This window comes from Gorilla gorilla, chromosome 5 (assembly GCF_029281585.2).
Source record: "Gorilla gorilla gorilla isolate KB3781 chromosome 5, NHGRI_mGorGor1-v2.1_pri, whole genome shotgun sequence".
Taxonomy (NCBI): domain Eukaryota; kingdom Metazoa; phylum Chordata; class Mammalia; order Primates; family Hominidae; genus Gorilla; species Gorilla gorilla.
In genome coordinates this window covers 120738169-120755917 of record NC_073229.2, presented here as the reverse complement: position 1 = coordinate 120755917, position 17749 = coordinate 120738169, and the positions used below count along the sequence as shown (strand labels likewise).

Here is a 17749-nt window from a genome sequence, read left to right as displayed (position 1 = left end):
AGTTTTTCTTTTACTCTTCAGGTGTGAAAAACCTCATTCTTCAGTAATTACATCCACAGCTCCTAGGTATATGTCATATATTTGATTATGAAGAGATATTTTCCTATGTTTCTAACAGCAGAGTGCAGTATTTTGCAAGGAGAGTTGTCTTTGTGATTTAGCATATATTCATTTCTGTTCTACTGTGCTTTTTGTGCGCTTAGAATATAGTTCGATCAAAATGTGTGCAAAAACTTTTCCACTCTAAACTACATTAATATTTTCTAAAACTTAAGTCAAAAATAAGACCGCAACTGAGTTCTGGCTTTAGTGACAACGAAGGCAAAGTGGATTTTAGGTGGGAAAGGACTGTCTCCTAGATGTCAGTGTCCATTCCGGAGCCACATTTTTGGCAGAAGATTTCCTTGTTCTGGGTCAGGAAGCCTTTACCCACCAAGGAGACAGAGCACTTCCCACAGTTAAAGCATTCGCTATGCCACTGGCTGTCTTGAAAGCAGATAAACTTGGCACCTGTGAGACCTGTAAAGGAATTGGAGAAAAAGATTAATCTATCCGTTCAAGGAATAGATTGAGCATTCTAGCAGATGCTCCTCTAGGAACTGGAGATAGAGCTATGAGCAAAACAATGCAGAGGCAAATAACCCAAAAAAGAATGCTGCTTCCTGGCCCTGTGTCCATCTGGAACTATCCGCTGTAGGAAAGTTACACCTATGCCACCCAACCAGATTCACAGCCAGATTCTGCCATAATCAACAGAGGAAGGCAGAATGCTAATATGCAAGTCAGGTATTTTTGGAAACAGATAAGTTTGTCTAAGCCAGATAAGACAATACAGTGTAGCATAGTGGAAAGAAGGTATAGGTTGTGAAGTCAGAGATATCTAAGTATGAATACATTTCGCCTTTTTCTCTATATGACTTTAAGTTTTCTTAGCTGCAAAATGAAGATAAAATGAAATAAATGTATGCTTCCTAGTTTGATGTCCAATGTTGTAATGACTTTTAGTTTTCTTCTTTCCCCTCATTTTTCTGTGCTTAGTTGTACTTAGAATACGTCCTGGGGTTATACAGTTTGGGACACTATTTCTAGAAAGCCCAAATAGAGGATTTTGACTAATCATTCAGCTATCCTAACGTGATGGCCTTATTACCTTGCTCAGAGCCAACTTCAGCTTTTGTTGAATCTGGCCAATGAAGCCACGTTATCCCGTGATTGCTTTCTAAGTGCTTTGTCAGCCTCCTCCACTTTAACTTGGGCCTTACTTGAACCATACTGTTTCTTTAAAAAGTAGTCGAATTTGAATCTTCGGTGAGGGTCTGATCTCTGTCTCCTTAATGTGATTCCAGGGTATAGTTCAAGAAATTGATTTTGAGAAGTTACATAAAAGGAGAAAATGTTAGGGTTTGGGAAGAGGTTGAGATGCCCTAGGCTTGGGTCTTTATTTATTTCGTGTTTTCTCCCAGTAATCTTAGTGCTATTATTTGCTTATCATCCATGGAGTGAGGCTAAAAGAGTTATGTAATTCATATGTAATTTCCAAATACTCCATTTGGAATGGTGAAGTGAAAGGGTGAATAGCATTCTATTTCGGATACATTCTTCTTAAATAGGATAATGAACTTTTGTTTCCATCCTAACAAACTTATTTGATGTCTTCAGTAGTTCATAGAGAAATTTGCATCAAATTTCCCTACTTTCCTTGATTAAATTTATAGCTTGCTTATCTATGATGCTATCAACATTACTTCCTAATAAATGTAAATTAATTATGTACTTAATTCCCTAATGTTATTCAAAACATTAATAAGCTGACTGCAAGAGTAATGTTCTGTATATACATAAATTATGCTGTTCATAAAACTAATTATTTCATGTCTAGCATTTTGATGCTCATGAGTTTTTCTTAATTTTATTAGTAAGCCTTGTACAAGTGGCAAATATAAAAGCAATTCTTCCAGAATTTTACAAATAAGAAAAAGTAGAAGCATCTGGCAACTTTAAGAAAGGGCTGAACCAACATGTGAGATGTATGTAAACTGTTCCAAAAGGGATATGTTTTACTCCCTTAGGTCATGAGGGTTATTTGCAGTAAGAAAGCCATTCACGAAGCAGGTCTCTGACACCTGTTTTATCTGGTTTCATAGGTTTCTGACAAGTCAGTAGAATAAGAGCTGGCATTTGTTGAGTGCTTGAATGTGTGCCAATCACTATTCTAAGTCCTTTATGTGTGTTACCTTATACAGCCCTCACCTTACCTTCATGGGGTTAGATATTAGCATCAGCCCCACTTTGCAGACAAAAACTGAGAAATGAGAAGTTTAACCGCTTGCCCCAGGTCACCCAGCTAGTAAGCAGCAGATCTAAGATTTAAGCACAGGCCAGGGCCATCTGTCTTTAGAGTCTCTGCTTTTAACCTCATGAAACTAAGTTTGAGTTTATCTTTGATAAAGAATATGATCAGGAACATCAGCATCACTCTCTGAAGAAGCCACAACATTTGAAATTCCTTTTCCTTGAAATAAACAGAGATGGAAGAAAGCCAACTTGCTCAACTGCTTGTTTTATAAATAAGGCAAATGAAGGCCCCCCACCCCGGAGGTGAGTTAGTCACCCATGGTGACACAGCAGTGGTGGCAGGGAGGACCAAGTCTTTTGCTCCTCAGTCCAGAGCACTTTTCACTGCATCAAGCAGCTTCATTTATCCCTGATAGTTTAAGAGGTTAATCCTATCTCAGAGGAGGAGAAAATATGGTAGCTATATCTGGAGTTTGTTCAAATGAAGCAGTTCAATGTGATGGGTTTTAAAAATTACACTTGGTGATTTATAGGTAGACTTCTCAGAGCTTATTAAAAAAGTAATTGATTAATCTTAACTGACAAATAAAAATTGTACATATATTATATAACATGTTTTTGTACATGTATACATTGTGGAATGGCTAAATCAAGGCAATTAACATATCTATTACCTTATCATATATTTTTTTGTGTGTGTGGTGAGAACATTTAAAAATCTATTCTCTTAGCAATTTTCAAGTATATAATACATAGTTGTTAACTATAGTCACTATGTTGTACAATAGATCTTGAAATTATTTCCCATGTTTAACTGAAATAGTGTATCCTTTGACCAAGAGTACCTAGCTTTTAAAGTGACATAATAATCAGATGAATGCCAATTTTCTGAAGACATGTGACAATATCAGAATTCCCAATGGTACATCAGTTCAAATAGCTCAATTTTAAAGAAGCAGTACTTCAGGGCCTATAGATATTTAACAATTAGATGAAGAAATATTAAAGTGAGTTGTAAGTTTTTGCAGGCATTTCAGCCTCTGGTGTCTCAATCACAAAGTTAAAAAAAGATTAAGATAGTTATTAGACATTTCCTGTGGACTGATGAGTCTAAATTAAATATATAATATTTAGATTACTTTTGGGTAAAATTTAGATTACTTTTGGGTCAGATTATTTACTTTTGATCATCCTCATGTTTTTGTGCAGAACAACGTTGTTTTTGTGCAGAACAACGTTGTTTTTCCATCTCAACTTTAAAAAGCTGGGCCCAGTGATTGATCTGGAACAATCTATGAAAAAAATCACTTAGGCACATGAATCTGTGATATACCAGAATTGAAACTCAAGTTCAGGGCTTGTGTAGGCTTTTTGCAGATCAGTATTAGCCATCTGGATCTCCAGAGAATTTTGAAACTTATTTTCAGTTGTTAATTTCCTTATTTTCTCATTGAAGTCCCCCTTTTTTTTTCTGTCCCAATTCAAGAAAAGTGTTGTTATAAAATAAATGGACTGTGATTGCAGATTTTACTTGGGAGATTCTGGAGCTCCAGGTACTGTTGGATATCTGAAAGTCCCATTTTCTAACTAAACTCAGTGGAGATCTCTTGGCTATAGGAATTGTCAAATTTGTAGAAGGCAGGAGAGCAGGGTAATTAAAAGCATGGACCCTGGAGCCGAGTGGTGTGGGATTGCTAAGGCAAGTTCTTGCAAGGACCAGGGAGGTGATCTAGCTGAGTGATGCAGACAGGGTGCAAGGGACAGAGAGGGCATGCCCCATGCAATTGGACTGCCACTAGTTCCATATGATGGTGACCCTGCTGGGGAATGTGGAGGCAGTCTGCTCACCCAATGGCAGGCTCTTCCTCTACTTTTAGCTGCAGAGATGGATTTTACATTAGTTGTTTCCAAACATGTTCAGGCCAAACATCAACAGCCTGCTGGCCAGATGTAGCCCGTGAGCCAGTGTGAGATCCTGACACAGATGGTGCTCCATGTAGACAAATAAGACCATGCTGTTTTTTTCTGGTGACACCCTCCCTCCCCTTGCAAGTCAGTGAAAGCCTGCCAAGGTGGGGTTTGCTGTGAAACTTTTTCTTTTGGTTGGAAAGTGCATGAAGACTCGACTTTTATTTTGCTACATATTTGAAGATGAAGGAGGAGGAAAGGGATAAAATGATCTTTATTTCTATGGTATATGAACAACTAAAAATTGAAATATGTTCTAAGAATACTAGGAATAGAAAGTAGATATACAGTTCTGGCACATTATTAAGTGACTATAAATTGCCAGAAAGAATAGCTGCTGAGTTTCTCAAGTGTCATGCTAGTTTCAGTTCCTTTATTATAGGATTAGCATTTTAAAAGTGTCTCTGAGGAAAAGATGTATTTCTTTTTACCTTGAAAACCTCTTTAACATGGATGAATTTATCATTATGTTATTTTCAAATCATGTCACATTTTTTTTTCAGTAAAATGCTATCTTGTTTTCTTTCATCTACTCATAAACACACTTCATAATTGCAAGTGAATAGAGAAAAGAGAGTAATACATTTGTTAGAAGCATCTTAAAATGAAGTTTAATTAATTACTGACCTATGCTACCTTAATTATTACAGCTTCAGATGTTCTATACAATAGTGGAATTTAATTAAAACCTTCCTAACTAAAGGATGGTTGGTCCTATTTTAGAATTAAGCAGGATTTTGATTTATTAGTACTCTTCTCCTCCCACTCAAAACTTAATGAGGCTGCAAGCAGATCTCCTTGTGAAGGCCTGCACTAACCTCTCAGCTCATCCTGTTCTCCTCCTTCCTTGAATATTAGAGTCAGTACCATTAGGTTTAGTATGTAGTTACCTTCACAGAGTATAGTCACCCAAATTATACTCTTGTACTTTCCTTGAGGAATCCATGTAATATTTATACTCATATATATGCACCCACTTGTGTTTATCTCAAAAGGAAATATAAGGGAAAGCTTCCCATTTTTTAATTGCTTTTCCTAAATTAACTAGATAGTGTTTCATAAAGTCATAACTGTCTCATGGCATGATCATATTGAACTGAAGAACTCACCACTAATGGGTTTGGAACAGGCTACACACTTGTTGGCATAAAGATGGTTGTAGCAGTCCACGCAGAATGGATAGTCGTCTCTGGACATGAACTGTTCTTCACAGAGATCTTTCCTACAGCCACTACACAGAAAACACTCTTTATGCCATAGCTGGTCACAAAATGTTATCCCACCTGAAGTTATCACCTGCCAAAGACCACAGAAAAGGCAATGACCATGGGAGCCATTACAATTCAGATCATTTCATGATTCTTTTGAGATCCTAGTATCTCTGGGGAGAAAAGGAAGCAAAAAGAAAAAAAAAGATCATTTCATGTCTTCTATGCCACAACTGGTGCTTTTGGCTACTCTATTTTCACCTTATGTTAGGATGTTCTTTTCCTCAAAAAGTCATTAAAAAATTAATAATATGAGAAGCCAAAGGCTATAGCAATTAATTAGAAGTAGAAAGAAATGGAAATTATTGTATATTTTTCTCCTACAATGAAACAGAACAGAGGCAGGGCCATATTGGACTCAGGAAGATGGGGGAGAAAAACCACACAGGTTCTTTTTTCACTTCCTCATACTTCTCTGAATTTTCTTAATTTTGGTTTTTAAAGATCTGCCGTTAGAGCTATTTTCTATACTATGTTCTTATAACTACCTGTCTAACTTTAGGGATGCTTAAAAGAATTCTTCTTTTTCCTGAATACTTTACACCAGGTCCAAGAACATCCAACAGCAGTAATTCTGAATGGAATTGGTAAGCACCATTATTTGCTAATAACAACTACCATTTCTTAAGTGTTTTTTCAGTCCTTACCACCGTGCTAAGGATGATCTCTTCTGAATATTCTCAACACCTCTACATACTACAGACTATTATCTTTCCCTCTTTTCAGATGAGCAACTAGTGAGGGTTACAGTCATTAAGTTACTTGCCATGGCCATAGTGAGCTAGGATTCAAACCTGCATGGTCTGATTCCACAGCCTGTGTGCATCACCATTAATGCCATACTGAGTCAGGGTTACCTTACACAGATGAGCAGTTGAAAATCCTTGTTGAATGAATGAATAAATACCAAAGGAAAAAATAGTTGGAAAGCAATTCCAATATTGTATCTAGCAGTGGGGTGCTGTGGGAATTAGAACTCAATGGAATAAGCCCTGGTTGTACATTGATCCTTAAGGTGTGATGTGCAGTGTTTTGCCTGAGATGTAATTAGTTCTGCATAAAATAATATTTTCTTTCTAAACCAATTTAATCCATGAATTCTACTTTTTAAAAGGCTGAGAATTCTTTAGTTAGAATCAGATGGATAAATCTTGGGCATTTTTTCTCATGTAACTATTTTTAAGCCATATCACCTTTTGAATTCACAGCTAATGAGCTCTTAGAATTGCTGTAGATACTGGAATGTGTTTTTGTAAGTGTTTTATAATGACTGAAGCAATGGGGTATCTGAGGTGGTTCCTATAACCTTTGTATCAAATTGACTAGGTAGTAAAAACTTAGAGCCTATTTTAAGCCACCTTGTTGTTTACGAACTCAAAAATGTTATTTGTCTGTTACATAGACTTGTGAAAAAATTATTCTAAAGATATTTTTAATCTTATAACAAATATCTTAGAAATTAAAGATATTTGATATGAAAGATATTTTCCTAGAGGAAAAAAAGCATACTATTCTGAATAAGTAAATGGGAAGCCTAATGTTGTGATGGAAGTAAAGCAATTTAAAATACCTCCTACTGACTTCCAATGTCTTACAGCAGACACACCAGAATTCATGATTCCTTTGATTTGTTTGGTCTGATGATTAGCAGGCAATGCTTAAAAGATCTGAAACTTGAAACATGTATTCACAGCAAAATAAAACTTGATATATACACCAAAGACTGTTTAATTAGAGAGAAGAAATTCTGGAACATTAAAAATAGTTTGCTTGTGATTATATTCCTTTTGAAGAGGTAGGAAGGTAAGATAAAGTCTAATATCTAAGCTTGGTTTTCGCCACTGATTGATCTCAGGATTTAGAACAAGTTTGTTCTGTGAAAAAGTGGGGGCAATAATGATTTTGCACTCATTATGTGACAGATGAAAAATCGAAGAAGACATTTAACTCCTTTTGAACCTTGAGGAGTTTGAATTTGAAGCACTTGTAGTTTAAAATCATTTGCTTTCTGGCAGAAAATAAATCTTAGTTTAACAAAATAAAATCTATGGATTTTAAAGCTTAAAAGTTCTAAGGGCCTGGTTGTCAAGTAGTTTTTCCTTTTTTTTAAGAAAATATTTGGTCTTTGGTTTGGGTTGAAAAAAATTGTTTAGATTGGATCATCTTGATCAAAAACAAATCTAGCTTTTTAGAAAAGGACTTGTGGTTTTCAAAACTAAATAAAAAATAATCTGGCATGTCGTAATCTGTCTACTACCCAATATAAATATTTTGTAAATTTTTGATGACTTCAAATCATATCCTAAATATAGTTACAGGCTCCAATAACCTGGGAAACATCAGCACTTGGCCCAGACAGTGCTCAGCATGGATGTACTAAAGAAGTTTCACTCTTGAATTGTTATAGCATTGAAAGAGTCTTCATTATTGTGTCTGATAAATGATTTTAGGATAATTCTCACAAATATCATTACTGTTTTAGTCTGTCTTTAAGAAATGCAGCCTAAAATTGGCCAACTCAGTTGTCTCTCAAAACAGTGAGATAAACCTATTCATTTTATTTCCAGCAAGATTTTATTTTCTTTAGTTTTTAAGTTTTGTATATTTTTTAGAGATAGGATCTCATTGTCACCCAGGCTGGAGTACAGTGGCTCAATCATAGCTCACTGCAGCCTTGAATTTCTGGGCCCAAGTGATCTTCCTGCCTCAGCCACCCAAGTAGCTGGGACTACAGGCACGTGTCACCATACATGGCTAATTTTTAAACTTTTTTTTTTTTTTTTTTTATACAGACAGGGTGTCACTATGTTGCCCAGGCTGGTCTTGAACTCCTGGCCTCAGGCAATCTTCCCACCTTGGCTTTCCAAAATGTTGGGATTACAGACGTGAGCCACCATGCCCAGCTGCAGCATGTTTTTAAATGCTGTCATTGACTCTGGTAATTCTTTGGAGCTTCATATGTCATATGGTCATATGGCTTGATTGCTGCTTGTAAAGTCATCTTCTAAGCCAGTGTTTTGGTAGAGTAATGAAGGTCTCAGTCATAAGATTATTTTATGTCATGTGATCAATTGTAATTCTCAGCCATCAACATAGTGTAATTTAATAATTATAACTTAGCATAGTGTATTGCTGCCTCTTTAAATGCAGTAGTGGTATTGGTTATGTATGTTAAACAGTTAACTGTGTGTGTGTGTGTGTGTATGTGCATGTGTGTTCACATATGCATGTGTAGAAAGTGGTAGTGTGACTTCCAGCTGTCCAGATATACAAATGGGCTTAAGAGTTCTGCCAAAGTAATCCACAGATAAAAAATAGTTTGAAACCACTATACTAATCCAATGTATTTTTATGATTCAGCTTTCTCACGACAATTTATGGTGTCATTTTAAACTTATGATGCCTCACAGGTCAAGGATTTCTTTGAGAACCTCCATATATATTTTATGGAATGCAGACAGGCTTCATCAAGGTGTTAGAGGTACTTTTTCACATAAAAGCTTAGAGGATAAAAAAAGAATTGGATGAAGTTTACTTCAAAAATATTCTCTTAGAAAATGTTTTTTTGAGTGGGAAGCCAAGTCAGAAGACCCTACATGATCCTGGAACTGGAGTGAAGGAACTTGCTGCTCTTAGTCTTCTTTCTGTCTTTTGTCTACTGAACTTCCCCCATGATCTTGGCACTCTCTTGAGCCGATTGCTCTACTCATAGGAAATACAAAAGCTTCAAGTCAAGAAGACATTTGCATTGCTGAGAAAGAATGTGAGAAGTTAAACATCCTGTTTAACTTGGTTCCCTTAGTCACTTTGTGAGGCAAATCCATATTTCTCTGAAACAGTTAATACTGAATGGATCAAAAATTATTTTTTAAGAAACATCTGTATTCAAAGAGAGACCTGTGCTTTCTCCCAGAATACGTGAGATCTTGTATAAAAGCAGTGAATGGGCCGAGTGTGGTGACTCATGCCTGTAATCCCAGCACTTTGGAAGACCAAGGCAGGTGGATCACCTGAGGTTAGGAGTTTGAGACCAGCCTAGCCAACATGGTGAAACCCTGTCTCTACTAAAAATACAAAAATTAGCTGGATGCAGTGGCACGCACCTGTAATCCCAGCTACTTGGAAGGCTGAGACATGAGAATCTCTTGAACCTGGAAGGCAGAGGTTGCAGTGAGCTGAGATTGTACCACTGCACTCCAGCCTGGGTGACAGAGCGAGATTCCATCTCAAAAAAATAAAAAAAAAACAACAACAAAAAACAGTGAAATGAACTGGAATACCAAATCACTTGAGCTGTTTGGAATATTAAATTCTTGTTGTGGCTGGAATTTTATGGTTAATAAAAAAAAAAGATGGTCATGCTCATTGTGACAACTAGTGGTTTGGACATGTTGAAAGTCCAAACTACCATGGGTGTGTTGATTGCAGATATAATAGTATCAGTTCATTCTAAATATATGATACAGCTAAAAAGAAATAGTCTGAGTTTCCACAAGCTTCACCCTCTTTAGAAAATTACCTTCTTACAAAAGTTGCAGTAGTGAGCAAACTCCTTCTCAAAACACGGCACACAATAATTGCCACTCTCTTTGGAGATCAAAGGCTTTGTCCCTATAGGTTGTCGGCAATTCTCACACACAAAACAGGTTTCATGCCAGTAGTTTCCCTTAAATTCCATTTTGCGGGAACCTGTACTCCAAAAGTAAGGACATGTTAGTATAAGTCAAGCATAATTTTATTTTTTAAGCAAATACAGATCAAATTACTTAAAAATGTTTTAAGTTAAGATGATAAATGAATTGTCCTTTTAGAAAAATAGTATTTTTTCAGGTTCAAAAAAACCCATTCATCTGGGGAAAAAAAATGGTTAATAAAGTTTAGCCATGATGATGGAGAATCACTCTTAGACTGAAAACCTTTTCAAGCCCTGCATAACCTATAATCTGGAGACGTAAAAGTACTTTTAATGGAGACTCCTAATGGTTTCACATGGTTTGGATAAATTGGGCCATAATAATCATTACAAGGGTATTAAAAATGCCCAGAGCACAACTACTGAGACTATACTGTGCAGTTATGGCCTTCTAGAAATTCTCTGAATCCATAATAAGAAAATGAGAGAGCAAGAGTGGCAGAGAATGAATTATGTTCTTATGCTGCTGACCATAGAGATTGAGAAGATCAAAATATAAAGAACTAGTCCTTGCCAAAAGTGGAATGATATACATGAACCCTGTCTTCCCTAAGAGAGAATAACAATAACCGAGCCTCAAAACAGTTTGTGTCAAGCTACAAAATGGCAGTTGGCCCCAATCGCCTATGATGAATCACTCTTTCTGATGCCATTGATTGTGCCTAGGGCACTGTGTTTAATGTAGTGTTATTGGTATACATTTTGTCTTTATTTTATGGGTAAGATTCTGGTTTGAAATGTTTCTGTGAATTAGACTATATGAAAATACACAGAACACTGTAATTTACCTGTTCAAGGATAATGAATGAATAATCTTTTTATTTCTAAAGTACACGGAAGAAGATTGAGAGAGTAAGAAAGATATCTTTCTCAAAACCAGGGTTTTGGGAGCTGCTGCACTCCTCATGTGCTGGGACTTAATGAAAAGCATCACAGCTTCAGTTAGAGACAGGAGCCCCCTTGAGACCCTACCAGGCATGATGGTCCTCTTGCAGTGGAAGCACTTGGAGGAGCACTCGTTAGAATAGCACTCTGTGCACAGCAGGCGCTCATCCTTGGCAGCAAAAGGCTTTTCCACCAAAGAGTGATTGCATTTGGTGCACTTGAAGCATCCTTCATGCCAGTGCCGGTCTTTGTAACAAAGATCCTTTGAGACGGTAAATAAAAGTTAATTAAATGTGGTTGTGACAATACAGGCCATTTTATGAAACAAAACTGAACACTCCTGGGACTCTCATGTCAGTAGGTTGTGCTAGTAGCGTGAGGGAAAGTTGTTACTGAAACTGTTACCCATAGAGAGGAGACTCTCTGGGGTAATTAAGAGCTAGAGCCCAGGGCTTTCTTGGTGGGTCACTTAAGGCAGCTGGGAAAAAACAAATAAATTCTCTGCTATGTCTTCAAAATTTGCCTATATTCTTTTTATAAACTATAATAGAGGTTTTTCATGGAATGATTTTTAAAAATTTTAGGATACAATGTTCTATTACTCTTTGAGACGTAACTAAACAGACAAAAAATAACATCACCTAAGTAAAACAAAGGCAGAAAGAAAGGAAGAAAGAGACAGAGAGAGAGAGAGAGAGAAAGAGAGAGGAAAATAATCGGAGGATGGAAGGAAGGAAAGAAGAAAGAAAGAAAGAGAAAGAATAAGCATGTCGGAGGAAGGGGTGGTAGGTGTGAGAGGTATCAATAGGGTTTAGTAAGAAATGAAGCTGATTTTACATCAGAAAACAGATTTTGAATCCTTTCAACTTCAATTCTTTATGCATTTATTTATACCCTTGTCATTCCAGAAATAACAAACACACCCAGAAGGTTACTGAGGGCTTGGAAACAGCAGGAAAATTCTAGCTGTGTAACTTTGGACAAATAGCTTAACCCCTTTAATCTTTAGCATTCTCAGCTACCTTAGAAGATCATGTGAGGATTAAGCATATGTTGTATTTCATAGTGCTAAGTGTAGTGGCTGGAGTTTGACTGCTGGTAACTTTTAAGATCCTTATATATCCAGTAGCAGAGAAATAGTGTTGAAAGTCAACACTAAATGAAAAGAGGCACTCCAACCCACTTGTTTGCTGTTCATAGGCAGTAATTCTGTAAATTGAGGTGAGACTTACCTTAGAATCAGATTCAATTGGTTTTTTGCATTCCTTGCAATAGTTAGAAAATACACGATCATAACATGTAACACAGTACGGACTGTCATCCTTTAGTACATATTTCTTCCCAAGAAGTGATGCTGTGCAGTATTGACAGTAAAAGTGAGCAGTTGTCATTTTGGTTTGATCCTATGAATGACAAAGTGATTCATGTATATAAAAGCAGAATTTTGTTTATAGGATAAATGATGAAACCTTAATATAATGTGAGTGAAGCATTTGAATGAACTTATATTTTCTTAAGCAAAAATCCACCAATTTAGGAAGGTATGCTTATAGTCATGGTGACATTTGGAGTGATTTAGGAAAGATTACTCTCCCATCTTGGCAGTTCCCTGTGTGTTTTGCTAAAAAAATTGCATAAAACCTGCAGCTAGATTATGAAAAACATCTTGTGTTTATCATAAGCTAATGTGGAATTCAATGAGAATATGGTATCTGTTGAAACAGGATGGTTTTACCTCAAGGATATAAACTGTTGCTAGGGCTTTTAATAACTGTCATCACTGACTTTCTTGCTGGAAAATTCTAGAGGCAGATTTTGATGGAAATAACAGTCTTTTTTACTCAAATATAAATTAATAATCAGTACATTGTCATTTTCTAGTTCATTCTTTTACTCCTCAAGTCTTTATTGAATACCTAATAAGGGCTCTGCACATTTACCCTGAGGTCTTCGTGTACCACATCCCCTCCTTGGCTGTGGCTTCCACCATCCCAAATGTGCTGATGACTCCAAAATCTCTGTTTTCTGCTAGCTTTAGATATCTTCATTTCAATGTCCTTTACCAAGCTGGCCAAATAAAACTCCTCAGCAGGTAGGATCCTCAGACCAAGTGCTAGGTCTTTGTGACTATTGTGAACAATTGCCCAGATGCAGAAGTGCAGATAAAATCATCAGTGGTAGAAAACAACAATGGGTTCCTTCAGGCTTTAGGGCCAAAGTAACATGTATAGAGCATAAATAATAGCAGCAGCTATTCCATTATAGCTATGGATAAAATAGCTAGAATTCATCTGCAAGGCAAAATGCATTCTGTAAGATGAATAAAAAAGCTGATATGAAACATAAAGCCAGTGATAGATAAGGACTCTGATTGTTTTGTAAATTTGGAAAGCCATTAAGAAACAATGCATAGCCTGTAGTCCCAGCTACTCGGGAGGCTGAGGCAGGAGAATGGCGTGAACCCGGGAGGCGGAGCTTGCAGTGAGCCGAGATTGTGCCACTGCACTCCAGCCTGGGCAACAGAGCCAGACTCCGTCTCAAGAAAAAAAAGGAACAACGCATATAGATTTCCAGGATTTAATTAGGCATTGAACATGAATTCTTTGTTGTTACAAAAAAAAAAAAAAATTAGCACTGCTTTTCCTTGGAAAATGAGATTTGTCATCTCAGGATTTACTGGAATATATTAGGAGCTTTGAATATTTTCTAATTCTCCCCCCCACAGAATTTTTTTTTTAATTTTAGCAAAATCAGAGGAGCAATTAACAATAATACAAGAGTTTTTGATACTAGTTTGTATTGACTACATTTGAACTGTTATTCTCACGCGTTTTGCCTTATTCTAGTGATGAAATTCCCAGCAGAGAGCCTTGCTGAATGCACATGATTATTAATTCTGTACATAGCAGTTTTGCTGTATTGTTCTTCACTAACAAGTAGAGAAAAGGCAGAGGATTTCGAAAATGTGGGTCTTTTCCCAGGAAAGATGAAATGCAGACTAGAAAGTTTGCAATGGAACATGGCCAAAATTATCTAAAAGGAACATTGAATTCTCCATTTGATTAATTCCACAGAAATGTTCCTTCCTAGTGAATACAAACACACTCAGAGGGTTACCGAAGGCTTGGAAACAGCAGGAAAATAGATCTAATTCCCTTGAAAAGTTTAAAAATAAAAGTTTTATTCACATTTACAGTGATCAAGTATTTGTCACTTTATAGAAATAAAATATGTACCTTTAACTCTCTTCACTTAATATGGAAAACGTCATTTTCATTAATATTTATTTTAGTTTTAGATGTGTATAATAGCATCATGAAACATGGCCCCTCAGGGGTTAGGAACTGCAGTCTACTGCCATTTTGTGAGGCTTTTAGTGTATTACAAAATGAATCTATAAAACATATAAAACCACAAAAGGGATTACCAAATTGATAATATTTCAATTGTTTATTTTAAATGACACTTTAAACATGACAACATCAAAATACCTGTAACTTATTTAGTGATCAGATCAGAAGTCTAAATATAAGACAAGACGGTCCTTCTCCCATCCCAGTCCTAACTACATAACAGGCCTGGATCCACAGAAAATGCCTTACAATATAGACCATAATTCTTAATTTTTTGTTTTGTTTTGTTTTTTGAGACAGAGTCTTGCTCTGTTGCCCAGGCTGGAGTGCTGTGGTGTGATCTCAGCTCACTGCAACCTCTACTTCCCAGGTTCAAGCCATTCTCCTGCCTCAGCCTCCTGAGTAGCTGGGACTACAGGCGCATGCCACCGTGTCTGGCTAATTTTTGTATTTTTAGTAGATATGGGATTTTACCGTGTTGGCCAGGATGGTCTCAATCTCCTGACCTCATGATCCGCCCGCCTCGGCCTCCCGAAGTGCTGGGATTACAGGCGTGAGCCACCGCGCCTGGCCTCTTGAAAGAAGAAATTCACTTCTTATTCAATTCTGTTTTGTAAAAGCACATCAGGGAGTTGGGTAGGGTGAGAACAGAATCAGTCTAATATCTCAAAACCTTGTGATTTTATACTTCTAGGACTATACAGTGGGAGGAAGCATTTGGTTCAGGTCAACATTTCTTGAATATTTACTCAGTGATTTGAACTCCCTGCCCCCTCAAGGAGTCTGGATTATCTTATAGCTCGTATCTTAGTAATAGTCAATGTAATTTGAGGTAAGAGAGCAAACTGAATGTTTATTCTCTTCTTCTTGGTTAGAAAAAATACACTAAGAAATTCATTCCTCATTTTCATGAAGTCTATCATTTAACTATTGATCTTTGAATACATCCAAATAGTGTTTCTTAAAAATAGAGGTATTATAACTATATAAATGATACACACTCTATTAGAACCATATAGAATTCTTAGAGAACTATTACAATAGAAAGGAGAGTGAGGAGAGATCTTCCTAGGAAGACCTTAAGGAAGTTAAGCTGTTGGAAATCTGTTAGGAAGGAAGGAAGGTTGGAAGAAAGGAAGGAAGAAAAGAAGCAAGGAAAGAAAGAAACAAGGAGGGAAAGATCAAACTGTTTATTGAGGAAGGGAAAAGAGAAGCGAGAGAATGGCATAGGAGCTCATTTGAAGTTGGGAAATGTTGAGTCGTGAGAATAAATTTTCACCTGGGTACATTAAGGATGAAGAAGGATCTTGAAACTTTTAAGCTATTTAACTTTAAAGCTTTTTCTGTTCTCACCCTACCCAACTCCCTGATGTTGCTTTTACAAAACAGAATTGAGTAACAAGCTTTTGATTTGAACTTTGAATGCAAGTAGTTATAACTGGGATGGAGCAGGCAGAAGGTAAGAGTATGAATTTTTCCAATCTGACCACTTTTTACTATCTTACAATTTTCTAAACATTATTCTTTACTTTTTCCTCCTCTTTGTCACTAACATTAATAGATTAAAATTCTCAGGGAATAACTCTGTGTCCAGAAGAGCAAGCCAAATAGCTTGTTTTAACCATTCCCTAACAGGTAGAGCTGTAGGAAAGAGGATGAGGACTATGTGATTTTTGTCTCAGGAATCCGCACCTGAGGGCTAATTTTCAAAGATATTGGAAAATTTTTGCTTTCAAAGATTAAAAATTCTTGAGCAAAGCTGTTCTTATTTATGAGCTGTAAGAACTATTAATATAAACATGTACCCCAATTGGTTAGCATTCAACTTTTCTAGGTGTGAACTCAGCAGTGCTAGTCATTCACTTGCAATATATCACTTAGACATTCTTGTCAAACTTCTTTCAAAGTTATTCAGCAACTAACACAACATTTAAGCCCAGAATTTTTATCTTTGCATATTGGGATTTTAGAAGGTTTATTTAGAGGTGCACTGATATATCAAAGAACATAATGAAGACAATGAGTAGAAGACAGATGAGTAGTTCAGAAATTCAATGGCGTGAATAGACTTGGCTTTGTTTTTCTAGTTTGCTCCTTTAAATTTTAGATTTCTCCCTAAAAAGATGTAAGTTTGGTTGTGCTGTGGCTCACGCCTGTAATCCCAACACTTTGGGAGGCCGAGGTGGGCAGATCACCTGACGTCGTGAGTTTGAGAGCAGCCTGACCAACATGGAGAAACCCCTGCCCTACTAAAAATATAAAATTAGCTGGGTGTGGTGGCGCGTGCCTGTAATTTCAGCTACGAGGGAGGCTGAGGCAGGAGAATCACTTGAACCCAGGAGGTGAAGGTTGCAGTGAGCCTAGATCGCACCATTGCACTCCAGTCTGGGGAACAAGAGCGAGACTCCATCTCAAAAAAAAAAAAAAAAAAAAAAAAGATGTAAGTTCATTGGTAATAGTTTCTGTAGCTGAGAATGTTATTTCTTAGGTGCTGTTTTTTAAACCAGAATGATTTTGTGTCAAGTTGTATTTTATAGTGAGTTATTGATGAAAAGCCTAATGCTATGAGTAATATATCCACTTAATATTTTTACTATGCTATGCAGAATGAATAGACTTACAAGAAGTGTAGTTGAGAACATTTCATGTGGGAGAGAGGCAAGGACTAGGTGCCATCCCTGGTATCTTTAATATACTATTGTTTGCAAGGTATCACACACCATCTATTTATTAATGCATTTGAAAAACATGTAAAATATATGTCATTTGCAAAGTAATTTGCTACAAGTTGTAAAGGATATAAAAATAGACACACTGTCTGCAGAGAGCTTATGATCTAGCAGGAAGAGTAAGGACATTTCATAAATCACTAAACAAAAGTTAGGAAGTGATGAGAATAAATGAAAGGTTATAAGTTTTAGAGCAGTAGTTCTAAACATTGGGTACACATTAGAATTTAAAAAATATCCAAGGTGCACCCCTGCCTCAAACCAAATAAATTAGACTTTTTGGGAGTGCACTAAAAATAAGTATTTTTCAGTTCTCAAGTAGTTCTAATGTCCAGTGCGGGTTGAAAACCACCCCCTTAAAGAAGGAGGAAGGACAATTACTTTCAGCTAGGAAAAATTCAGGAACAACTTGAAGCAGTGGCATCTCAATGAATTTTGTAACGGATATTATGCATTTGCCTTCCCAAACTTGGTTTTATCCTTCTTCAAGTTGGAGGGATCAAGGAGCTAAAGGCATTTCCTGGATCCTCTTACAGTGTGTGTTCAGGATGCAGATTT

General features: G+C 36.6%; 1 protein-coding gene across 12 annotated transcripts in view; it reads right to left on the bottom strand.

Annotated features, from left to right (window-relative positions):
• Positions 1-294: 294 nt before the first annotated feature.
• Positions 295-17749, bottom strand: part of FHL5 (four and a half LIM domains 5) — a 53166-nt gene continuing 35711 nt past the window's right edge. For 3 of the 12 annotated variants that reach the window (XM_055391559.2, XM_055391560.1, XM_055391562.1), the window contains 8 exons: positions 14937-15068; positions 14346-14503; positions 13050-13400; positions 12342-12512; positions 11197-11371; positions 10051-10220; positions 5373-5559; positions 295-519 (listed from right to left, as the gene is read on the bottom strand). In XM_055391559.2, coding sequence (XP_055247534.1) covers positions 356-519; positions 5373-5559; positions 10051-10220; positions 11197-11371; positions 12342-12512; positions 13050-13157 — 975 coding nt within the window. In that variant the 5' untranslated portion in view covers positions 13158-13400; positions 14346-14503; positions 14937-15068 and the 3' untranslated portion in view covers positions 295-355. Of the gene's footprint in view, positions 520-1183; positions 1331-5372; positions 5560-10050; positions 10221-11196; positions 11372-12341; positions 12513-13049; positions 13401-14345; positions 14504-14936; positions 15069-17749 lie in introns of those variants that run through there. The other 9 variants (XM_063707783.1, XM_055391563.1, XM_063707787.1 and 6 more) reach the window with 7 other exon arrangements.